The 26,145-nt window shown below is 44.4% G+C and overlaps 1 protein-coding gene across 1 annotated transcript in view; it reads right to left on the reverse strand.

The window, feature by feature from the left end:
* The window catches only part of LOC121577743 (protein sidekick-2-like), a 242,162-nt gene that overhangs the window by 25,203 nt on the left and 190,814 nt on the right, over positions 1-26,145 (reverse strand). The window contains exons 28-38 of the mRNA XM_045207986.1: positions 18,849-19,043; positions 18,065-18,266; positions 17,724-17,827; positions 17,091-17,161; positions 16,286-16,421; positions 15,624-15,680; positions 14,477-14,578; positions 3,761-3,876; positions 3,391-3,577; positions 2,205-2,342; positions 1,546-1,752 (exon numbers count right to left, since the gene is read on the reverse strand). Of these exons, the coding sequence (XP_045063921.1) occupies positions 1,546-1,752; positions 2,205-2,342; positions 3,391-3,577; positions 3,761-3,876; positions 14,477-14,578; positions 15,624-15,680; positions 16,286-16,421; positions 17,091-17,161; positions 17,724-17,827; positions 18,065-18,266; positions 18,849-19,043 (1,515 nt within the window). The remainder of the gene's footprint in view (positions 1-1,545; positions 1,753-2,204; positions 2,343-3,390; positions 3,578-3,760; positions 3,877-14,476; positions 14,579-15,623; positions 15,681-16,285; positions 16,422-17,090; positions 17,162-17,723; positions 17,828-18,064; positions 18,267-18,848; positions 19,044-26,145) is intronic.

The following is a 26,145-nucleotide window of genomic DNA, read 5'->3' on the forward strand; positions in this document are numbered from 1 at the left end:
TTAGACCCACTCAATTTGCATACCGCCCCAACAGATCCACAGATGATGCAATCTCTATTGCACTCCACACTGCCCTTTCCCACGTGGACAAGAGGAACACCTACATGAGAATGCTATTCATTGACTACAGCTCAGCATTCAACACCATAGTGCCCTCAAAGCTCATCACTAAGCTAAGGATCCTGGGACTAAACACCTCCCTCTGCAACTGGATCCTGGACTTCCTGACGGACCGCCCCCAGGTGGTAAGGGTAGGTAACTACACATCTGCCACACTGATCCTCAACACGGGGGCCCCTCATGGGTGCATGCTCAGTCCCCTCCTGTACTCCCTGTTCACCCATGACTGCATGGCCAGGCACGACTCCAACACCATCATTAAGTTTGCCGACAACACAACAGTGGTAGGCCTGATCACCGACAACGATGAGACAGCCTATAGGGAGGAGGTCAGAGACCTGGCCATGTGGTGCCAGGATAACAACCTCTCCCTCAACGTGACCAAGACAAAGGAGATGATTGTGGACTACAGGAAAAAAAAGAGGACTGAGCACGCCCCCATTCTCATCTACGGGGCTGTAGTGGAACAGGTTGAGAGCTTCAAGTTCCTTGGTGTCCACATCACCAATGAACTATCATGGTCCAAACACACCAAGACAGTCGTGAAGAGGGCACGACAAAGCCTATTCCCCCTCAGGAGACTGAAAAGATTTGGCATGGGTCCTCAGATCCTCAAAAAATTCTACAGCTGCACCATCGAGAGCATCCTGACTGGTTGCATCACCGCCTGGTATGGCAACTGCTCTGTCTCCGACCGCAAGGCACTACAGAGGGTAGTGCGTACGGCCCAGTACATCACTGGGGCCAAGCTTCCTGCCATCCAGGTGTCAGAGGAAGGCCCTCAAAATTGTCAAAGACTCCAGCCACCCTAGTCATAGACTGTTCTCTCTGCTACCGCACGGCAAGCGGTACCGGAGTGCCAAGTCTAGGTCCAAAAGACTTCTCAACAGCTTCTACCCCCAAGCCATACGACTCCTGAACAGCTAATCATGGCTACCCGAACTATTTGCACTGCCCCCCCACCCCCACCCCATCTTTTTACGCTGCTGCTACTCTGTTAATTATTTATGCATAGTCACTCTACCCACATGTACATATTACCTCAACTACCTCAACTAGCCGGTGCCCCCGCACATTGACTCTGCACCGGTACCCCGCTATCCCTACTGTTATTTTATTTTACTTCTGCTCTTTTTTTCTCAACAATTTTTTGTTGTTGTTTTATTTTACTTTTTTTATTAAAAATAAATGCATTGTTGGTTAAGGGCTGTAAGTAAGCATTTCACTGTAATGTCTACACCTGTTGTATTAGGCGCATGTGGCCAATATAATTTGATTTGATTTGATTTGATCAGCACACTGACATTTGTAAACCTTGCATTGATGTTAATTGAAGATTTGCACAGAATGTTGAGCTAAGTGTGCATATTGCAAGTTAGAATGTGGGCCTCAGTGAACTACAAAGACAGCCAGAGGTAGACAAACCTTCCCCAGGCCCCATGGTGATGTTAGCCTCCACCTCAGGCCCGTAGGTAAACGTCTTGGCCCGGATCCTGAAGTTGTAGGTGACCCCGTCAGCCAGATCCTTGATCTTCATCCAGAACGGGGCCCCTTTGACGTCCACCGTCACTATCTTACTGACGCCTGGGGGGGAGGGGGAGTGAAGACAGTCGGCACAGGCCACGGAAGATTCTAGACAAACACACCACATTTAGAGTGGGGCTATTACCCAGGGAATGGATTGGAACAACATGAAACACACACATACATACACACACACAAACTGACATAGGCACACTCCAACAGTTGTTGGGACATACATGGGAAATCAATTAAAAGGGTTAACATAGCAACATTATCAACTGATTCAGCATGCTATTTGGTGTCAACAAAGGCAATGATGGCCACCACTCACTCAGTAATGGAAAAATATAGTTTTCAATGTAGTTATTAAGTTAGCTGATGTTTAGCCTCATACAGTGAGACTCAGCTTGTGTCCCAAATTACACTCTACTCCCTATATAGGGCAAAAGTAGTGCACTACATAGGAAATAGCGTGTCATTTGGGATGCATCTTCAGAAATGGATGTTAATTGTGTCAGATGTGAGGTGAGATGTGGGACATGACGAGGTGGGTGTCTTACCGTCCACGGGGGTGCAGGGCTCGTAGACCAGCCGGTAGCCCTCCAGAATGCCGTTGGGGTAGGTGGGCTCACCCCAGGACACGTTGACTGACGTAGTGGTCAGCTCACTGAAGTGGATGAAGCTGGGAGCGCTGGGGGCTGGGTTCAGAGGACACAAAGGTCAGGGGTCAAATGTTAAGGGTTAGGGGCCATAAACATTAGTGCTACATCTTGGATTGTCTTTTTATGATGGCCTCAGAACACAGGACAATTTATTTATGATGGCCTCAGAACCCAGGACAACCTATGATGGCCTCAGAACACAGGACAATCTGAGTGATGATTTCTATTTTGAAGATTGGAAAGTATTAGCAAAAACTATTTAGGACATGTTGTTTGTTTTTAGTGTCATTTATTTATTCCCATGACAGCCATCATACCATCATATTCCTATAGGCTACAGTGACATAGATGAGCTGGTGACACTACTACTGCACAGTGAACACAGATCTCCTGTTCTCTAAAGTTGTTGAGACTATTTGTAACCCTCTGAAAAACAGGCGTTTTTGTGTGGTGAGCCTCCTGCTATCAGTCCTGTGCATCTCCTCTCCTCAACACGCTTGTCACCTGCTTATGTGTTCTACAGCCCCCTATGCATCTACCGCCCCCCTTTCACCCCCCTCCCGCTTGAGATATCAAACACAGAAAACTGCAAACATTTTCCTTTTTACGAGGGGATCGGATGAAAAACACATTTCTACAGTGACTGTACAGAAGGGAGGGAAAAATATATTTGGAGGGAAATACTATCTGGCGACTGTCTTCTGTTGCTATTTAGAACACTGAGCCAGAGACAAAGCATTTCCAAGAAACCACAGGAAGGAGCTTAGAGAAAAAAAATGACTTTCAGCCTCTAAACATTTTCATACCATCTTATACCAAACCAGACTGTCCAGGGAACCAGCGGATGAGTCAAGAGACTGAAGGAGGTCATTGATAGGGAACTGATGTTTATGCCATGTGGTTTCTAACACATATCTGGCTTGGCATGCTGACAGCAACAATTAGGTGCAGCGTATAAAAGCGCACAGTTAGAAACCTGTGGATGGTTTGTGGGAGTTGGAGGAGTAATTTGAATTTGAGTCAATAGAATTGCTTTCCTTTCATTTTAAGATAGACCGCTCCTGTGTGTGTGTCCCTCCCTTACCGGCCTGTTGTGTACGGCCCCTGGTCGGGGGGCTCCGGGGCCCGTCCCCTGCTGCGTTGAAGAGGGCCACACTGATCATGTAGGTGGTGTATCCAGTCAGGTTCTTCAGCTTGACCCCTCCCTCTGGCAGGAACAGGGTGCGCAGCCTCTCCGTCTCATTCTTACGCTGGTTCTCCCAGAAGTACACCTGGAGGGCGAAGGAGGAGGAGATATGGAGAACAGACACATATTAGCTCACAGCAAAGATAGCCTTTACATCCCACTGGGATTAAAGAGAAGCAAAAACATGTAACTGCCATTACATTTCAATGATGATTAGAATTATTAGAATTCTATGGTAACTCCATCCTTGTGAAACCCTCCTCTTCACCTTGTATCCCTGGATGTCTCCATTCTGAGTGTCCAATGGAGGAGGCTCCCATGTCACGTCCAGCTGGGTGGCCGTTGCTGATTGGATGGCCACGTTCTGAGGCGGGGCAGTGGGTACTGTGAAAAGATAAAGATGAAAAATCAAGCAAGAAACAACATTACAACAGATAAGATTTTAGTGGAACTGAGAGAGAGAGAGAGAGAGAGAGAGAGAGAGAGAGAGAGAGAGAGAGAGAGAGAGAGAGAGAGAGAGAGAGAGAGAGAGAGAGAGAGAGAGAGAGAGAGAGAGAGAGAGAGAGAGAGAGAGAGAGAAAGAAAGAAAGAAAGAAAGAAAGAAAGAAAGAAAGAAAGAAAGAAAGAAAGAAAGACAGAGCGAGAAAAAGACAGAGAGAGAGAGCAGCAGCAGCTGAAAAAATGAGCTCCTACAAATATTGAAATGTATATGGTTTTTAGAGTGAAGTACATCGGAAAAAAACAAAAGAAAACTGCAAGACTGAATAAGAGACAAAACAAGCAACAAACAAAGAAGAAAGGCTTTTGAAAAAGTAACTATTTATCATAAAATTTTACAGTTATCTTAGCTAGCTGAATTGTTTACCAGTTGCTAAGCAGTTGCTAGGGACTCTCCTGGAAGAAGCTAGCTAGCTAACAAATAATATCTAGTTAACAGAAGAAAAGAAAGACAAAATAAGACAAAATAAGGACAGAAGACAAAGGACATCAAAGTAAAACAGTCCTCTAAAAGACACAAGAATAATACAAGAAACAACGCTTCTATTGCAACATTGTGTACAGCGCTGCTATGGAAATTGTTTACCCACCAGGCATCCAGACGGAGAAAGCTAAGAAAAGTTTCAAAGGTTTGATGATGGGACAGAACCATGAATGCCTGTTTGCAGATCTTACCAGTTGCAAAATAAGAACAAATGTAATATTTAATATCAAACGAGGGCACATATGGAGAGGGCACATATGGAAAATAGTTATTTGCAACAATTTCCCTTTCTCAAAAAAGAGAGGCATCAGCCAAGGATGTCAGATCAGCATTTTTGAAGAAGCTGACCAGAGCAACACGTATCAAACAGTAAACTTATATAATAATGGAACTGTATTGAAGGCAATGATTCAAGCCTCCAGGCTTTTGAGAATATGTTTGCTACCCTAAAAGCAGAAGCTGAACTCATCTCAGAAACTGAGGAACAAGTCAAGGAGGGAGATGGAAAAAAGCAGGCCCCAACGGTCTCTGTGACCCAGCAAGAAGCCCTCAGTGTCCCTCTACCTACCTCACCTGCAGCAGACAAAGCCAAGGACATGCCTACAACACCAAGAACACCTGCTATGCAACGTTTCCACAACACTCTCTCTCTCGTCGAAGCAGAGGTCATAGAACTCAGAGAGAACAAGCTTCAAGAGGAGGACACTGTCCATAAACTAAAATAAGAGATGAAACAGTTCAGGGAGGAGAGCAGAGCATCTATTGTTAAATTAGAGAGCAAAATGGACAAACTGAGTCAGACAAATGATGACCTCAGAGACCATCTGAGCACAACAAGAAAGGAGCTAGAGCAGAGAGAGAGGTACATTGTCACCCTCAACCAGCAGCTAGTCATTATGTCCTCTGCATCTAGAGAACATGTCCACCAGCCTGGTACAACACAAGCAGAACCTGAGACCAGCATGGCCTCCACCACACAGCCTGATGACACTGCACCCGCCTACCAGTCTGCTCAAGCCCAGATCAGCCAACCAGCGTCCCAGTCTGCTCTAGACCAGGTCAGCCTACCTGCTTCCCAGTCTACTCCAGTACAGTGTGCTCCAGCCCAGGTCAGCCAACCAGCCACCCAGTTTTATCCAGCCCAGGTCAGCCAACCAGCCTCCCAGTCTGCTCCAGCCCAGGTCAGAATACCAGTCTCCCAGTCTGCTCCACCCAGACAGTCACCCACAACTGCAATCCTTACTGATTCAAATGGGAAGTTCTTAGTCCAGGAAAGATTATTCCCTAGACACCAGGTGTATAAGTCCTAAAACTGACAGTGCAATGCAGCTCCTCAGTCAGACCAGGATTGACACCCCCGACAACATCATCATCCACACTGGCACAAACGACCTTCATGCCAAAGGTGAAAATGTATCTGGGGCAGTGAGAAGAGTAGCAGAACGGGCACAGACTATGTTTCCAACAACCAATATAGTTGTGTCCACCCTCCTACCAAGAAAATACTTCCCAGGACAGTTGATCGACAAAATAAATCAACAGATCACTGTGGATTGTGCCTCACTGCTCAACGTTAGAATGGCTCACCATCCCACTCTGGCATGTGAACACTTATACGATAATGTACATCTTGATCAGGACAGTGTCAGAACTTTTGCTAAGGACCTAAAGGATGAAACACTTGGCAGGGACCCACACACCCATCACCCCAGCAACAGAGACCCCCTGCCCCACCTTCTGAAACAACAGTACCCCCACCATCCCCAGGAGAGAAGAGCCAGACACGGCTTATTACAGGTGAGATCTTGCATGGTGCCCCAGACCGAGGGTGATTGACCGTCATCTTGAACTTCTTCCATTTTCTAATAATTGCGCCAACAGTTGTTGCCTTCTCACCAAGCTGCTTGCCTATTGTCCTGTAGCCCATCCCAGCCTTGTGCAGGTCTACAATTTTAACCCTGATGTCCTTACACAGCGCTCTGGTCTTGGCCATTGTGGAGAGGTTGGAGTCTGTTTGATTGAGTGTGTGGACAGGTGTCTTTTATACAGGTAACGAGTTCAAACAGGTGCAGTTACTACAGGTAATGAGTGGAGAACAGGAGGGCTTCTTAAAGAAAAACTAACAGGTCTGTGAGAGCCGGAATTCTTACTGGTTGGTAGGTGATCAAATACTTATGTCATACAATAAAATTCAAATTAATTACTTAAAAATCATACAATGTCATTTTCTGGATTATTGTTTTAGATTCCGTCTCTCACAGTTGAAGTGTACCTATGATTAAAATTACAGACCTCTACATGCTTTGTAAGTAGGAAAACCTGCAAAATCGGCAGTGTATCAAATACTTGTTCTCCCCACTGTATGTATGTATGTATGTATGTATGTATGTATGTATGTATGTATGTATGTATGTATGTATGTATATATATGTATATATATATATATATATATATATATATATATATATATATATATATATATATATATATATATACAGTGGGGAAAAAAAGTATTTAGTCAGCCACCAATTGTGCAAGTTCTCCCACTTAAAAAGATGAGAGAGGCCTGTAATTTTCATCATAGGTACACGTCAACTATGACAGACAAATTGAGAAATAAAAATCCAGAAAATCACATTGTAGGATTTTTAATGAATTTATTTGCAAATTATGGTGGAAAATAAGTATTTGGTCACCTACAAACAAGCAAGATTTCTGGCTCTCACAGACCTGTAACTTCTTCTTTAAGAGGCTCCTCTGTCCTCCACTCGTTACCTGTATTAATGGCACCTGTTTGAACTTGTTATCAGTATAAAAGACACCTGTCCACAACCTCAAACAGTCACACTCCAAACTCCACTATGGCCAAGACCAAAGAGCTGTCAAAGGACACCAGAAACAAAATTGTAGACCTGCACCAGGCTGGGAAGACTGAATCTGCAATAGGTAAGCAGCTTGGTTTGAAGAAATCAACTGTGGGAGCAATTATTAGGAAATGGAAGACATGCAAGACCACTGATAATCTCCCTCGATCTGGGGCTCCACGCAAGATCTCACCCCGTGGGGTCAAAATGATCACAAGAACGGTGAGCAAAAATCCCAGAACCACACGGGGGGACCTAGTGAATGACCTGCAGAGAGCTGGGACCAAAGTAACAAAGCCTACCATCAGTAACACACTACGCCGCCAGGGACTCAAATCCTGCAGTGCAGACGTGTCCCCCTGCTTAAGCCAGTACATGTCCAGGCCCGTCTGAAGTTTGCTAGAGTGCATTTGGATGATCCAGAAGAGGATTGGGAGAATGTCATATGTCATATGGTCAGATGAAACCAAAATAGAACTTGTCGTGTTTGGAGGACAAAGAATGATGAGTTGCATCCAAAGAACACCATACCTACTGTGAAGCATGGGGGGTGGAAACATCAAGCTTTGGGGCTGTTTTTCTGCAAAGGGACCAGGACGACTGATCCGTGTAAAGGAAAGAATGAATGGGGCCATGTATCATGTGATTTTGAGTGAAATCCTCCTTCCATCAGCAAGGGCATTGAAGATGAAACGTGGCTGGGTCTTTCAGCATGACAATGATCCCAAACACACCGCCCGGGCAACGAAGGAGTGGCTTCGTAAGAAGCATTTCAAGGTCCTGGAGTGGCCTAGCCAGTCTCCAGATCTCAACCCCATAGAAAATCTTTGGAGGGAGTTGAAAGTCCGTGTTGCCCAGCGACAGCCCCAAAACATCACTGCTCTAGAGGAGATCTGCATGGAGGAATGGGCCAAAATACCAGCAACAGTGTGTGAAAACCTTGTGAAGACTTACAGAAAACGTTTGACCTGTGTCATTGCCAACAAAGGGTATATAACAAAGTATTGAGAAACTTTTGTTATTGACCAAATACTTATTTTCCACCATAATTTGCAAATAAATTCATAAAAAATCCTACAATGTGATTTTCTGGATTTTTTCCCCTCATTTTGTCTGTCATAGTTGACGTGTACCTATGATGAAAATTACAGGTCTCTCTCATCTTTTTAAGTGGGAGAACTTGCACAATTGGTGGCTGACTAAATACTTTTTTCCCCACTGTATATATATATATAACTATAGTTATTATTATTATTTTTCAATGTACTTTACTCAAACCAGTGAATATCACTTATTATAAATGAGATCATTAACTATCAGCTCTTGGAATATCCAGGGCCTGTACTCTTCACATTTTGGTTATAAAACAACAAATCCAGAATTGATTAAAAACATCAAGGGACAGGACATCATAATCCTACTGGAAACATGGGGTCGTGGAGACATAGATACTCAGTGTCCCTCAGGCTATAGAGAAAGTTTACTACCATCAATCAAACATAAAAATGTTAAACGGGGCCGAGACTCAGGTGGAATCATCATTTGGCATAAGCAGGACTTAGCACTGAATGAAATGAAAAAAGGTACTAATCACATTTGGTTAAAACTTAACAAAGATACAATCTATTGTGACAATGATGTATACATATGTGCAGCTTATGCTCCTCCTTCAGATTCATCATATTATGATGATCAGTTTTTTGACAATCTCCATACAGAAATCATTCAATTTCAGGCAGAGGGTAAAGTGCTTCTTTGTGGAGATTTCAATGCAAGAACAGGTTCTGAGCCTGACTACACTGATGCGGGAGGTAACCACCACATATTGGGACACCCCTCCTTGTACAGTAGCCCAATTATGAATAATAGAAACAGTCCTGACCAAATACTGAACAAAAATGGGAAGGAGTTAGTGCATCTCTGTCGAGCCTTAGGCCTGTACATGCTTAATGGTAGAATCAGAGGGGACTCTTTAGGTCAGTTTACTTACTGCTCAGCTCTTGGGACAAGTGTAGTCGATTATGCCATCACTGACATTGACCCCTCCTCCATTAGTGCATTCACTGTCAGACCACAGACACCATTGTCAGATCACAGTCAGATCAACGTGTTTCTGAAGAAATTAACCGGCAATATTCATTAAAAAAAACAGCCGAATAAACTCTACAACATGAACCAATCGTACAGATGGGCTCAAAACAGTGCAGAGAGATTCATTGAAACATTGAACTCAAATGAAATGATGAACGCTATACAGTTTTTCAATTACTCACAATACCAAAACAATAAAGAAGGTGTCATTTCGGCTACTCAAAACATCAATTGCATTTTCCAAAAAGCAGCATTGAAAGCATATTTGAGAAAACCAAAGAAATGCAACATCAGAAATAAAAAACAAAATGTTTCTGAAAAAAGGTTTGATAACGAATGTAAAACAATTAGAAAACAACTAAGACAAATTTCAAATGAAAAACATAAGCAGCAAAACAACCCAGATCTACGATATGAATACTTTGAAACTCTGAAACAGTATAAACATACACTAAAACGCAAGAAATTGAATTATACCAACAAGACACTTGATGAAATTGAAAGTGCAATTGACCAACATCAGTTCTGGGACATGTGGAACAATTTAAGCATGACAAAGCCACAAGAATTAGCCATTCAAGATGAAGGAATTTTGAAAACTTATTTTGATAATCTATACAAAAACATCCAACAAAATGACTTACAACAGAACCAATTAGAAATTCAAGAAAAATTGAACATCCTTGAATCGGTCATTAAAAACAACCAAAATCCAACAACAACTAAATGAAAAGCTAAAATCTATCAAATCAAAGAATGCTTGTGTTCTAGATAACATCAGAAATGAAATGCTGAAAAACAGCACACCTGAGTTGCAAAATGCTGTGCTTAAGTTGTTCAACACAGTTTTAACTTCTGGCTGCTTCCCTGATGTCTGGAACCAGGGGCTTATCTCCCCTATCCACAAAAGTGGAGACAAATCAGACCCCAATAATTACAGGGGAATTTGCGTAAACAGCAACTTGGGAAAGGTTTTCTGTAGCATTTTGAATTCAAGAATTCAAACCTTTCTTCAAGAGAAAAATGTAATAAGTAAATGTCAAATTGGCTTTCTCCCTAACCATCGCACTACTGACCATATATACACCTTACACACACTAATTAATAAACACGTCCACCAAAAAAAAGAGGGCAAAATCTTTGCTTTCTTTATTGACTTTAAAAAAGCATTTGATTCTATTTGGCATGAAGGGCTATTCTACAAAATTCTCCAAAGTGGGCTTGGTGGTAAGGTGTATGACTTTTTAAAATGTATGTACACAGAAAACAAGTGTGCAATAAAATCTAAAACCAAAGAACATAATTATTTTCACAACGTCGAGGTGTGAGACAAGGCTGCAGTTTGAGTCCAAATCTTTTCAACATTTATATCAATGAGTTAGCAGACATGTTGGACCATTCTCCAGCCCCAGGACTCACACTATTTGACACAGAGGTAAAATACCTGCTATATGCTGATGACTTGGTACTTCTATCACCAACCAAAGAAGGTCTTCAACAGAACCTTAACATTCTAGAGCAATATTGCAATAATTGGGCCCTGGCAGTAAATTTCACAAAAACTAAAATCATGATTTTCCCAAAAAAAAAACAGATGTCAGAAACACAAATATAAATTCACCCTGAACAACACCATAATTGAACACACTAAAAATTACACATACCTTGGTCTGACCATATCTGCATCGGGAAACTTTAATATGGCAGTGAATGCACTCAAAGAAAAAGCCTGCAGAGCATCGTATGCAATAAAAATGAAATTATTCAAAATCAACATCCCAATTAGAATTTGGACCAAAATATTTGACAGTGTAATCCTACCAATAGCTCTTTACGAAAGTGAGGTTTGGGGGCCACTCTACAAGTCCAGAGAAATACACCAACTAATGCATGTAGGGCAGAATTGGGCCACTTTCCAGTAGTAATGAAAATTCAGAAAATATCATAAAAATTTTGGTTATATCTAAATTCAAGTCCAAATTCAAGTCTGCAATTTAAAGCACTTCAAACCCAAGAGCTGAGCCCAGAAACGAGCCCTCTCAGTCAGCTGGTGTTGGACCTAACCAACCAAGCTGACACCAGCACTGCTTCAAAAGAAAGAATTCCAATGAACAAAATCATGAACCAATCAAAGGACATATTTACAACATTGGAAAAACGAAACAAAATCCCAAAGCCGACTAAATTGCTATCTGACCCTAAACAGAGAATATGAATTGGCTGATTATCTCTACTCTATCAGAGATACGAAGCAGAGACAGATCCTTACCAAGTACAGGCTGAGTGACCATCAATTGGCAATAGAAACCGGCAGACATAAAAAGACATGGCTACCCAAAGAGGAGCGTATATGTGGTCACTACACGACAGGGGAGGTAGAAACAGAAATGCACTTTCTCCTTTACTGTGATAAATATTCCTCACAAAGAGATTCATTATTCACAGAAATGACTAGATTTATTCCACATTTTAACTTATTAAACCCAGAGGAAAAACTAAAAATACTCATGGGCGAAGGAGCAATGGCTCCTCTTGCAGCCAAATATGTATTTGCCTGCCATAGCCTGAGGGACACTGAATAATAACATCTGCATAATAAATAGTAACGTACTTATTATTATTGTTATTGCTATTATTGTTGTTTATCATTCCAAATAGTAGTGGTATGGGTGGTAATGGTAATGATGGCAGTTTAATGATGGTGGTGGTAGTAGTGGTAGTAATGATGATGGTAGTTGTAGTACTGATAATGGTGAAGATGACCGTTATTTAGTTATAAGTTAGTTATAGTTTCATTTTCCATATTTAGATTTGTATATTTATTATATTTATACTATTGACTGTTACCATTTTATTGTTGTTATTTATTTATTATTATTTACTACCATTTTTTATTATTATTTTTTATTATTTATTATTTTATTACAATGTACAGTGGGGAAAAAAAGTATTTAGTCAGCCACCAATTGTGCAAGTTCTCCCACTTAAAAAGATGAGAGAGGCCTGTAATTTTCATCATAGGTACACGTCAACTATGACAGACAAAATGAGAAAATGTTTTCCAGAAAATCACATTGTAGGATTTTTAATGAATTTATTTGCAAATTATGGTGGAAAATAAGTATTTGGTCAATAACAAAAGTTTCTCAATACTTTGTTATATACCCTTTGTTGGCAATGACACAGGTCAAACGTTTTCTGTAAGTCTTCACAAGGTTTTCACACACTGTTGCTGGTATTTTGGCCCATTCCTCCATGCAGATCTCCTCTAGAGCAGTGATGTTTTGGGGGCTGTCACTGGGCAACACGGACTTTCAACTCCCTCCAAAGATTTTCTATGGGGTTGAGATCTGGAGACTGGCTAGGCCACTCCAGGACCTTGAAATGCTTCTTACAAAGCCACTCCTTCGTTGCCCGGGTGGTGTGTTTGGGATCATTGTCATGCTGAAAGACCCAGCCACGTTTCATCTTCAATGCCCTTGCTGATGGAAGGAGGTTTTCACTCAAAATCTCACGATACATGGCCCCATTCATTCTTTCCTTTACACGGATCAGTCGTCCTGGTCCCTTTGCAGAAAAACAGCCCCAAAGCATGATGTTTCCACCCCCATGCTTCACAGTAGGTATGGTGTTCTTTGGATGCAACTCAGCATTCTTTGTCCTCCAAACACGACGAGTTGAGTTTTTACCAAAAAGTTCTATTTTGGTTTCATCTGACCATATGACATTCTCCCAATCCTCTTCTGGATCATCCAAATGCACTCTAGCAAAATTCAGACGGGCCTGGACATGTACTGGCTTAAGCAGGGGGACACGTCTGGCACTGCAGGATTTGAGTCCCTGGCGGCGTAGTGTGTTACTGATGGTAGGCTTTGTTACTTTGGTCCCAGCTCTCTGCAGGTCATTCACTAGGTCCCCCCGTGTGGTTCTGGGATTTTTGCTCACCGTTCTTGTGATCATTTTGACCCCACGAGCCCCAGATCGAGGGAGATTATCAGTGGTCTTGTATGTCTTCCATTTCCTAATAATTGCTCCCACAGTTGATTTCTTCAAACCAAGCTGCTTACCTATTGCAGATTCAGTCTTCCCAGCCTGGTGCAGGTCTACAATTGTGTTTCTGGTGTCCTTTGACAGCTCTTTGGTCTTGGCCATAGTGGAGTTTGGAGTGTGACTGTTTGAGGTTGTGGACAGGTGTCTTTTATACTGATAACAAGTTCAAACAGGTGCCATTAATACAGGTAACGAGTGGAGGACAGAGGAGCCTCTTAAAGAAGAAGTTACAGGTCTGTGAGAGCCAGAAATCTTGCTTGTTTGTAGGTGACCAAATACTTATTTTCCACCATAATTTGCAAATAAATTCATTAAAAATCCTACAATGTGATTTTCTGGAGAAAAAAATTCTCAATTTGTCTGTCATAGTTGACGTGTACCTATGATGAAAATTACAGGCCTCTCTCATCTTTTTAAGTGGGAGAACTTGCACAATTGGTGGCTGACTAAATACTTTTTTCCCCCACTGTATTTCCCTCAGATTACAGAGATCCACAAAGAATTCGAAAACAAACCCAATTTTGATCAACTCCCATATCTACTGGGTGAAATACCACAGTGTGCCATCACAGCAGCAATATTTGTGACCTGTTGCCACAAGAAAAGGGCAACCAGTGAAGACAAACACCATTGTAAATACAACCTATATTTATGTTTTTTTATTTTCCCTTTTGTACTTTAACTATTTGCACGTCATTATAACACTGTATATAGACATAATATGACATTTGAAATGTCTTTATTCTTTTGGAACTTCTGAGTGTAATATTTACTGTTAATGTTTATTGTTTATTTCACTTTTGTTTACTATCTACTTCACTTGCTTTGGCAATGTTAACATATGTTTCCCATGCCAATAAAGCCCTTAAATTGAATTGAATTTGAATTGAATTGAGAGAGAGAGAGGGAGAGAGAAAGAGAGAGAGAGATTGTGTGTGTGTGCGGGAGTGAGTGCTTACGTGTGTTTGTAACCTCACCACCTCACTCAGTGACTTACCTGCTTCTCCCACAAACACTTCCTGTGGTGTGCTGCTTGGTCCTTCCCCTACGGCGTTATACACACTCATCCTGATCTCATAGCGCTTGTGTTTGCTCATGTCTGGGGAACAAGGAACAATACTGACATTAACCAACAACCCACCACCACCACAATATTTAATTTAACTTTTATTTAACCAGAAAGGACCCTATTTTGTGTGAACAAAATCAACAAATGTATTTTCTGGCATGTTATGCAGCAGTTAAAATCTATCCAAGGAAGTAATTGAGTTGTTATTGCGTACTGGAAAGCAATACCCTGAAATATGTGATTGTCTGGTATTCTGCTGCTTAACTAAACAAATACAAGTTCATGAGCCCATGAAACTTGGACTGGACAAGCAAGTCTACCGGCGATTCCTATTGAAAATACCACATAGACAGAAGACAGAGCGTCTTTAAATCAGGGCCCACGTAGTGGTCTGTTTGAGCTCACTGTCAGAACACAAACTAAGCATGTGGCAATGACTCCATTAGGCTCCGTTTCACTCTGCATTTCCACATGACTCCAACTCAAGGCAGCTGACTATATCATCTGCATGGCTAGAGATAACACACTGACTAACCTATTTTTGCTTTATGACTAAATTGTGTGTGAGTGTGTGTGTGTGAGTGATGTGAATGTGTATGTGTATGTTCAGCAGTGAGACAGAGTGTGTATCATCAGCAGTGAGACAGAGTGTGTATCATCAGCAGTGAGACAGAGTGTGTATCATCAGCAGTGAGACAGACTGTGTCTCATCAGCAGTGAGACAGACTGTGTATCATCAGCAGTGAGACAGTGTGTGTGAGACAGAGTGTGTGAGGCAGAGTGTGTGAGGCAGAGTGTGTGAGGCAGAGTGTGTGAGGCAGAGTGTGTGAGGCAGAGTGTGTGAGGCAGAGTGCGTGAGGCAGAGTGTGTATCATCAGCAGTGAGGCAGAGTGTGTGAGGCAGAGTGCGTGAGGCAGAGTGTGTTTCATCAGCAGTGAGGCAGAGTGTGTGAGGCAGAGTGTGTGAGGCAGAGTGTGTGAGGCAGAGTGTGTGAGGCAGAGTGTGTGAGGCAGAGTGTGTGAGGCAGAGTGTGTGAGGAAGAGTGTGAAGCGCAGGCAGGCCTGTGAGGACTTACTTCCCAGCTCATACTGGGTGAGAGAGGACGCGCTCAGGTTTCGCACACTGTAGGGGGCTGTGAGGGAGCAGGGGGATAGAAGAGAGAGGGCAGTAGAGAGAGGGGAGTAGAGGAGAGACATGTTACTGTGTTAGTACCGGAGCACTAAGTCAAAGTCCGAAAGGCTCCTGAACAGCTTCTAACCCCAAGCCATTAGACTGCTGAACAGTTAATCATTTTTACGCTGCTGCTACTCACTGTTTATTATCTATGTTATATATATAAACATGTGGCTAATATTTCTGCAAGAACCAGTGAAAAACCCACAGTCATAGAAACCCACACTCACTTAATCAAAGAGAAATTACACATCACACAGACATAGAAACCCACACTCACTTCATCAAAGAGAAATTAAACATCACACAGACAGAGAAAACAACACTAACTTCATCAAAGAGAAATTATACATCACACAGACAGAGCAGATAGAATAAGACTATTAGAAGGGACTGATTCTAAGAGGTGTAGTGTCAGGTGTCAGGCACAGCCAGTGTTACAGGAAGACGATATAGGAGGAATGTTTGGTACACTTTCTGATGGAGTTCTGTTTGGCCTTGTTGAGAGATGGTGGTTTATGTGAGGTTGTAGGGGCGTTGTGGGGAGGTTATGACCGTACTCACAGGTGAGCTCGGCCCACTTATTGGAGGGGCTGTTGGCGGTGCGTACAGGGAAGCTGCGGAGGCGGTCGTATAGGAGCTCCCGGTAACGTATCCGGAAGCCCAGGAGGATACCGTTAATCTTCTCCTCAGACGGAGGCTGTGATGACAACACATAATGTTAGACTACCATTAGGCCATGTTCAACATAGTCGCTCTCACGGACAGTCATATTTACAAAGCCGAGCTAGCTAACTAGATATTTGATTAACAAGAATAATATATTTAATTTACAGCTCGCTTTTCATTGAAAGACAACAAAAGGCAAAAAAATAAAACATCTGGATTCCACTTTTGATAATCCCATGTATGGTCAGACCTCCCCGGCACAGGACTAAGATAAAGAGACAGGATTCAGAAATCCCCAGACAACCGGAGCTCATCCATGGCTGACTCACACAGAGAGAAATTCCCCTGTTGTAAAACAGGAGACAACAGGGCCAGAAGAAAGGGGAAAGAGAGGAGGGAGAGAGATAACAGGGGAAGGAGAGGAGGGAGAGAGAGAACAGGGGAAGGAAAGAAGAGTTTGGATGTCTCGGTGTTACACTCCTGCAGGCAGTAACCTGGGAACTCTCCTTCTCCCCTTTATGACCTGCTAATTCAGGTGTTAGTGTTAGAGAGAGAGGAGAAAAAGGTGTGTTTCACTCAGTCTAAGTACACCCTATACACCGCGCTGCCCTCTCATTACCGCCCATTGACTGACAGATGACTGGGTTTTACTGCGGATAGGAAGACAGACATCAGGACCAATCACCACGTCACTTCTTACCCGCCAGCGAATCAGCACGGATGTAGTTGTGTGTGGTGTGACAGAGAGGATTGTGGGGGCTTCGTCAGGGGCTGGAACAGAAGGAGAGAAAATAACAAAGATTGAAAGTGAGGACAATTAGCTGAGTCTACCACTCAGGTGCAAATAAATAATGCAGTGGTATTCACAGTGTATAGACACACAACTAAAGAGAACAGGATTGGTAAACAAGTCAAATATGCCATGAGAATGATCTAAAGGAAGAACATTTCTTGAATTAAAGTTAGTTCTGCTCGGTTGACACTGTTTGGATGTAAGTGTTACACCCCCCCGTCCCCCCGTCCCCCCCCGTCGCACAGCAACCACAGATGGTGAAGATGACATCACCTATTCTACTGCTGCCAATAGTTTCCTCACCACAGCAATACATTAACTCATCCTGACATTCTACTCAGGGAGGGATTGTAACCCAGCACCCAGCACTGATGTAAAACATACATTACAGAACCCCAGCCTAAGAAAAAAGTTTGTGTCAATGTGGCAAAACCAAGGACAATGAAGACCAAATCATGTGCGGATAATATGATGTCCACAAGGATCTTTATTTTCAATGCAGTAAGATACCACAACGTGAAAAGAGGTCAAGTCTCTTACCATCCTGTAGTGTGGTGATAGCTTCACTCTCCTCACTGTATTCACTGTCTCCTATGTCGTTGGTGGCTTTCACTCTAAACTGGTAGGAGGTGAAGGGCTTCAGCCTAGCATGGAGAGATGGAACACAGGACAACTTCATTCTCATTCGTCACAACATTTTTTTCAACTATTCAAGTTCCATCTAGGGCTAAGTGCAGCCTTTCCAAGCAAATCTCTCAAATATCTCAGCTCAAGGGTCTATACTGTGATAGGAAACTGTCTACTATGTACCTCTGTTAGTGCACTAGGTAGGGTGCTAGGTAGTGTGCCAGGTAAGGTGATAGGTTGGGTGCATACTGTACCTGCCAACTATGTAGGAGTCGGCCTCGTGATTGACCGAGGCAGAGTGGACGGTCCAGTTGCTGTCGGGCAGTTCTCTCAGCTGGACTGTATAGTAGCGGACCGGAGAGAGGCTGTCGCTGCCTGGTTCCCATGACAACAACATACTGCGGGTCTGAACATTCTCTTGGGGCACCATGGGACGACCGGTGGGCTGAGGGCGAGCTGGGGGGAGAGGGAGAGAGGGGGGTTGATGAACTATGTTAAGTGTGAACTATGTACAACTTCTTATCAGGTTAAACAAATGACTTATACCATCCTCAAAAGGCTTTATCAATAGCCTACAGTACTCACTAACTTGAAGTGCTTGTGTAAACACACTAAACAAATTGCTTATTACTGCAGATGTAACCGGGCAGAATATGACTCATTAGAAACCAATGTGTTGAATCTGTAAACCATTATCAGATGAGATGAGTGTTTCTTCTAAACTCGTTGGAATTCTCTGTTGTTGACGGTAACTGACTGACTCAACCCTGTCTACACTCTAACACATGTAGACAATATTCTGTGGTACGCTCTATAAGTACAATAACTCATATGGTAATGTAACATAAAACTTGATCTAAGTACACAAAATATACAATCATTTCTGGAATGTCCTATAAGTTACAATAACTCATATACTATCACTTTTCCATATGTTTCCATTGTAACCTCACTTTTTGGTATATTCAATAAGTACAATAACTCATACACTAATGTGATATAATACTTCCTCTGGCATATCTTTCAATTCACGTTTACCTCTCTTCTCGGTGGTGACCACCAGTGCCTCTGCAGCCTCCCCCCAGCCCTTGCGTGTCTGGGCTGTGATGCGGAACACATACACTGACTCTTGTTTCAGGCCAGTCACCGTGTACTGACGAGCACTCGGGTTTAACACGTCCACTGTGGCCGTGTTGCTATTGGTCGAGTTCAGACGGTACGTGATCTGATAGGCTGAGAGGAGAAAAGAGAAAACACCACATGACAGCAGAGTCAGAGTCAGACACAAAATATATGATGATTAACCTTTAATGTCTGTCAACATATCCTTCAAAAGATATGATGAATAACCTTAATGTCTGTCAACATATCCTTCAAAATATATGATGATTAACCATAATGCCTATCAACATATCCTTCAAAAGATATGATGATTAACTTTAATGTCTGTCAACATTTCCTTCAAAATATATGATGAATAACCTTAAAGCCTGTCAACATTTCCTTCAGAGGCTATGATGATTAATCTTCATGTCTTGTCAACATTTCCTTCAAAATATATGATGATTAACCTTAACGTCTGTCAACGCTTCCTTAAGAAGATATGATGATTAACCTTAATGTCTGTCAACATATCCTTCAAAAGATATGATGAATAACCTTAATGTCTGTCAACATATCCTTCAAAATATATGATGATTAACCATAATGCCTATCAACATATCCTTCAAAAGATATGATGATTAACTTTAATGTCTGTCAACATTTCCTTCAAAATATATGATGAATAACCTTAAAGCCTGTCAACATTTCCTTCAGAGGCTATGATGATTAATCTTCATGTCTTGTCAACATTTCCTTCAAAATATATGATGATTAACCTTAACGTCTGTCAACGCTTCCTTAAGAAGATATGATGATTAACCTTAATGTCTGTCAACATTTCCTTCAGAAGATATAATCATTAACCTTAATATCTGTCAACACTTCCTTCAGAAGATATGATGCAGTGTTTCCTCTGCGTTCATTTAAGTGTGGCGCTACGCCACGGCAGAATCATTGCCGCCACACCAAAAGAAACATCCTATTTCTACCAAAAATAGGTTCAATAAAGTTCTGTAAAGCACATCAGCTTTTCTTGGTAAATAGATCATCTGTCTAGGTTCAACACAGTTGTGAAGGTTATTTAGCTCTGTGAGCTTCATGAGAGAAGGCAGTCAGTGCCAGTGCATGAGTGACCAGTGCTCGATAAAGAAGCTCTGCGGCGCTCCTGCGTGAGAAACTGCAAGAAAGGTACGCTATCTTGTTTGTTTGACTAACGTTAGCTAGCCAATTAGTTAACTACATAAGCTAGCTATAACCTAAAAACTCTACTAACATAATTTAGATCTATAATATTGCTGCCACAATTGTAACGGCAATTAGCTATCCAATATCCACAAGTATGTGATGATAGAATCATAGTTAACTGACGTTACTAGTGTCACGACTTCCGCCGAGGCTGCCTCCCCTCCTTGTTCGGGCAGGTTTTGGCGTTCATCGTCACCGGCTTACTAGCTACTGCCGATCCCATTCTCATCACTCCACTTGTCATGTCTTGTCTTGTCAATCACACACACCTGGTGCTCATTCCCCAAATTAGTATGTGTATAAGTATTCCCTCTGTTCCCCTTGTCTTTGTGAGTGATTGTTTATTGTAAGAGTGATTTTTGTAGTTGCCAAGGTGGAATATTTTCCCTTCTTATAGTTTCGTTTCGACACTGGGTGCGTTTTATTTATGTAAACAAAATAAACTCTGGACTTCAGTGTTTTACCTCCTGCACCTGACTCCTTCATTCACACCTCGTCACAGAATCACTCACCCGCTGAATGGAGTCAGCAGGAGAAGACCGCATGCCTGGAGTTGTGGCAAGGGTCCAGGAGCATTCATCGATGCTGGCCAGCTTGGGGGAAGCGATGGATCGGGTTCTTCAGGTAGTAGAATGCCTGGAGAGGAGAGGACCCGATCTATCGAGACCAGCTGGTCAACCGGATCCAGCCATCTACACCCCAGCCCCTGGAGGGATCCAGATATCCCGGCCACCGGCGTTTGATGGGACGGCAGCGCGATGTAAGGGATTCCTGCTCCAACTCGAGCTGTATTTCTCCAGCATCAGGCCGGCGCCACTGGAGCGGGAGAAGGTATCCGTCCTCGTTTTCTGCCTTTGTGGGAGAGCCCTAGAGTGGGCCAACGCGGTGTGGAACGAGAGAGGTGCCGCGTTGGAGGACTATGGGGAGTTTGCTCGCCTCTTTCGGCCCGTTTTCGATCACCCGCCTGAGGGTCGAGAGGCGGGCGAACGACTGGTCCATCTGAGGCAGGGGACGAGGACCGCACAGGACTATGCGCTGGAGTTCCGGAGGCTGGCAGCAGGGTCCGGGTGGAACGAGCAGGCCCTGATCTACCATTTCCGGTGCCACCTAAGGGAGGACGTCCGACGGGAGCTACCCTGCCGTGATGCCATGCTATCGTTCTCCCAACTGGTGGACATGGCCATTCTGCTAGCAGCCAGAGGACATCCTGGTAGGGGTCTGCCCGTTCCCACTCCGGATGACTCTGACCCCAAGCAGATGGAGCTGTCAACGTTATTTTGGGTCTGGAGGCGGTAGGCAGGGTACTCACGCATCACCCCAGGTAACGAACACCCAAACTTGTTCAGAGCCCTTTGCGGCGCACTGTACCCTATCTATCTCCTTTCCCGATCACCTGGTAGTTTCCCAGTGTAAAGCGCTAGTCAATTCAGGTGCAGCTGGGAACTTTATGCGCAGGGAATTTGTACGCCGTCAAGGCATTTCATTGGTTCGTAGGCTATGGAAACATACGTCACCGAGTCCCTGCGCCAGGGGTATATACGTCCATCCACTTCACCTGCTTCCTCAAGTTTCTTCTTTGTGAAGAAGAAAGATGGCGGTTTACGCCCGTGCATTGATTATCGACCACTGAATAGGTGACAGTACGATTTAGTTATCCTCTTCCCCTCATTCCTTCAGTGATTGAGTCAATGCATGGGGCCCATTTTTTCACCAAATTAGACCTCAGGAGTGCCTACAACCTGATGCGTATTCGGGAAGGGGATGAGTGGAAAACAGCATTCAGCACAACCTCAGGGGATTATGAATACCTGGTCATGCCCTACGGTTTGATGAATGCTCCATCCATTTTCCAGTCCTTTGTGAATGAGGTGAATCGGGATATGCTTGGTCGCGGTGTGGTGGTCTACATCGATGACATCCTGGTGTATTCCTCTACGTGCGCCGAGCATGTGCCCTTGGTTCGCAAGGTTGCTGGAAAATGATCTTTATGCCAACGCAGAGAAGTGTTAGTTTTTCCAGCAGTCAATCTCCTTCCTCGGATACCGCATTACTACCACAGGTGTGGAGATGGAGGGAGATCGCATTTCAACCGTGCGTAATTGGCCGACTCCAACCCCGGTGAAGGAGGTGCAGCACTTCATTGGCTTTGCCAACTACTATCGGAGGTTTATTTGGGGCTTTGGCAAGGTCGCAGCTCCCATTACCTCCTTGTTGAAGGGTGGGCCGTCCCGGCTCCGCTGGTTTGCTGAGGCTGATTTGGCCTTCAGTAGTTTGTGGGGTCTATTCACCTCCGCCCCGGTACTGGCTCACCCCGATCCATCACTACCGTTCGTCGTGGAGGTGGATGCGTCCGAGGTAGGGATAGGCGCTGTCTTATCCCAACGCTCGGGCACGCCACCCAAGCTCCGCCCGTGTGCCTTCTTTTCGAAGAAGCTCAGCTCGGCGGAGCAGAACTACAGCGTTGATGATCGGGAGCTGCTGGCTGTTGTCTGAGCTTTGACGGTGTGGAGGCATTGGCTCGAAGGGGCTAAACACCCTTTCCTCGTCTGGACAGACCACCGTAACCTGGAGTATATTCGGGCAGCGAGGAGGCTGAATCCTCGCCAGGCCAGGTGGGCCCTCTTCTTCACCCGGTTTGATTTCACACTCATACATTCCGTGTACGAAGAACGTGAAGGCAGACACACTGTCTCGGCTGTATGACACAGAGGAGAGGCCCACAGACAACACCCCCATACTCCCGGCCTTATGCATTGTGGTGCCGGTAGTATGGGCGATGGACGCGGATATAGCGCAGGCATTACGCACAGATCCATCTCCACCGCAGTGTCCAGCTGGGCTGCAGTATGTGCCTGTGCTTATCCGTGATCGTCTGATCTACTGGGCACACACGTCACCCTCCTCTGGTCATCCAGGTATCGGTCGTACAATGCGCTGCCTGACCGAGAAGTATAGGTGGCCTACCTTGGCTAAGGACGTGAGGGTGTATGTTTCCTCTTGCTCAGTGTGCGCCCAGAGTAAGGCACCTAGGCACCTCCCAGCCGGTAAGCTACAACCTTTACCAGTTCCACCTTAGTATTGATTTTCTTACTGATCTTCCCCTCTCCCAAGGTAACACCATTATCCTGGTCGTTATGGATCGCTTTTCGAAAGCCTGCCGCCTCCTTCCTATGCCCGGTCTCCCCACGGCTCTACAAACTGTGGAGGCTCCGTTTACTCACGTCTTCCGGCACTACGGGGTACCAAAGAATATAGTGTCGACCGAGGTCCCCAGTTCACGTCCAGAGTCTGGAAGGCGTTCATGGAACGTCTGGGGATCTCGGTCAGCCTGACCTCTGGATTTCACCCCGAGAGTAATGGGCAGGTGGAAAGGGTGAATCAAGATGTGGGTAGGTTCCTGCGGACCTACTGTCAGGACCGGCCGGGGGAGTATTCGGTGTTCCTGCCATGGGCAGAATATGCTCAGAACTCTCTCTGCCACTCCTCCACTAACCTAACACCCTTCCAATGTGTTTTGGGTTACCAACCGGTCCTGGCACCGTGGCACCAGAGCCAGATCGAGGGTCCTGCGGTGGATGACTGGTTTCGGCGTGCGGAGGAGACTTGGGACGCTGCCCACGTTCGCCTCCAGCGCGCCGTGCGTCGTCAGAAGGCGAACGCTGACCACCACCGCAGGGAGGCCCCGGTTTTCTACCGGGGGATCGGGTCTGGCTCTCGACCCGGAATCTACCCCTCCGCCTGCCCTGCCGGAAGCTGAGCCCGCGGTATGTGGGGCCGTTTAAAGTCCTGAGGAGGATAAACAAGGTTACCTTCAGGTTGTTACTCCCCCCTGATTACCGTATTAACCCCTCGTTTCATGTGTCTCTCCTCAGGCCGGTGGTAGCTGGTCCACTCCAGGAGTCTGAGGTGCGGGAGGTTCGTCCACGTCCTCTGGACATCGAGATCCCCGGCGTACTCAGTCCGTTCCATACTGGATTCGAGACGTCGGGTGGGGGGCCTTCAGTATCTCGTGGAGTGGGAGGGGTACGGTCCGGAGGATCGGTGCTGGGTCCCAAGGAGGGACATCCTCGATCCCTCCCTGTTGAGGGATTTCCACCGTCGTCATCCGACTCGCCCTACTCCACGTCCTCCTGGCCGTCCCCGAGGCCGGGGTTGGCGCACTGCTGGAGCCGCGCGTCAAGGGGGAGGTACTGTCACGACTTCCGTTGAGGCTGCCTCCCCTCCTTGTTCGGACAGGTTTCGGCATTCGTCGTCACTAGCTTACTAGCTACTGCCGATCCCATTCTCATCACTCCACTTGTCATGTCTTGTCTAGTCAATCACACACACCTGGTGCTCATTCCCCTAATTAGTATGTGTATAAGTGTTCCCTCTGTTCCCCTTGTCTTTGTGAGTGATTGTTTATTGTGAGAGCGAGTAGCTCGGTTGAGCTACTCTTCCATTTGTAGTTGCCAAGGTGGAATATTTTCCCTTGTTATAGTTTCGTTTCGACGCTGGGTGCGTTTTATTTATGTAAACTAAATAAACTCTGGACTTCGGTGTTTTACCTCCTGCGCCTGACTCCTTCATTCACACCTCGTCACAACTAGTCTAGCAAGTTAGCTAGCTAGTTTGTTTAGAACTGTATCAAGTGCAAGTAAGATAGCTACATTTATCTGTCTGTTTATTGAAATATTTCCAGCCACAGCAGCAAAAGAGAAAGGGGGAGCGGGGACAAGAGTGTCAGGTAATGTTAACTTAGCGAGCTAGCGTCAAATCAGCCTGAATTAAATGAAACTTTCTTCAGTTATGTAACGGTAGCTAACTCCGTTCCATACATATGTGGGCAACCGCGGCATTCAAATGAGGCTGCAATGAAAACTAATGGGACTGTAGCAACTGTGTAGGCATCAAAATACGGGGTGTGAACTAAGTTTCGATTCAGCATTGATTGACATAGTAATGTACCAATAGTATTGGAGAAAAGTTGAAAAAACGGACCCTGCTGACGCTGTACGTTAAAGTGTGACATGTCACTACGTAACGTACGGCACGCATTATTCAACTCATTCTGTGCCGTACAGCCTCTTCCACCAGGTGTAGCACTTCTCTCGCAGATTAAAAACAAGAAATGATCAATGGTGAGTGTAATGGTGAGTGTAAAGTTAATTACTTGTGAGTTCATCAATAGTTAATTCAATCAATTGTTAATTTTTTTGTAATCATTGCGAGCCATCATGACTCTCAAAAACTGTGACACCCACAGTTTAATTATGAAAAATATAGTGTTTTATTTACATTTTAGAGGTGATAAGTTGGATAAATCGGGTGAAAAAAGCCGGTTCCCCACACGACTTATCTACCCCTTTCACTATGACGCAGTAGCATTCGCTTCCCCATCCGCCATTTTTATAAAGACCCGGCGGAGCTCCATTGCTTTCTTCAATCATGCAGAGATGGGCAGCATGAAGGTCTTATTGACTTTGCTGGAAAGGGGAGAAATTGTGCTTTACAATGGTATTCATATTTCAGTTGACCTAGAAGTATTACGTTTTGGGGGGCGCTAAAATGAGGTAAAATGTACGGAACAGCACGATGTACAAAAGTGCGTTAGCTATCGTTAACTCTTTAAAAGCTTAAGCTATTGTTTATATAACAAGTGTATTGCTTACTTTACTAGACAGAGAAGAGGCAGAATCCCGGGAGTGAGGTATGTATGCATGAGGGACAGAATGGAGCAGAGGAGAGGAGAGAGCCAGGAGGGGAGATGGAAGGAGAGAGGAGAGAGGAGAGCAGAGAGGAACAGAGGAAAGGAGAGAGGAGAGAAGAGAGGAACAGAGGAAAGGCGAGAGGAGAGCAGAGTGGAACAGAGGAAAGGAGAGAGGAGAGCAGAGTGGAACAGAGGAAAGGAGAGTAGATAAAAGTAGAGGAGGAGGAGAGAGCAGTGAGGCCATGTGGAGAGGAGTAAGGCCATGTGGAGAGGAGTGAGGCCATGTGGAGAGGAGTG

This window comes from Coregonus clupeaformis, chromosome 1, assembly GCF_020615455.1.
Source record: "Coregonus clupeaformis isolate EN_2021a chromosome 1, ASM2061545v1, whole genome shotgun sequence".
In the NCBI taxonomy this organism is placed as follows: domain Eukaryota; kingdom Metazoa; phylum Chordata; class Actinopteri; order Salmoniformes; family Salmonidae; genus Coregonus; species Coregonus clupeaformis.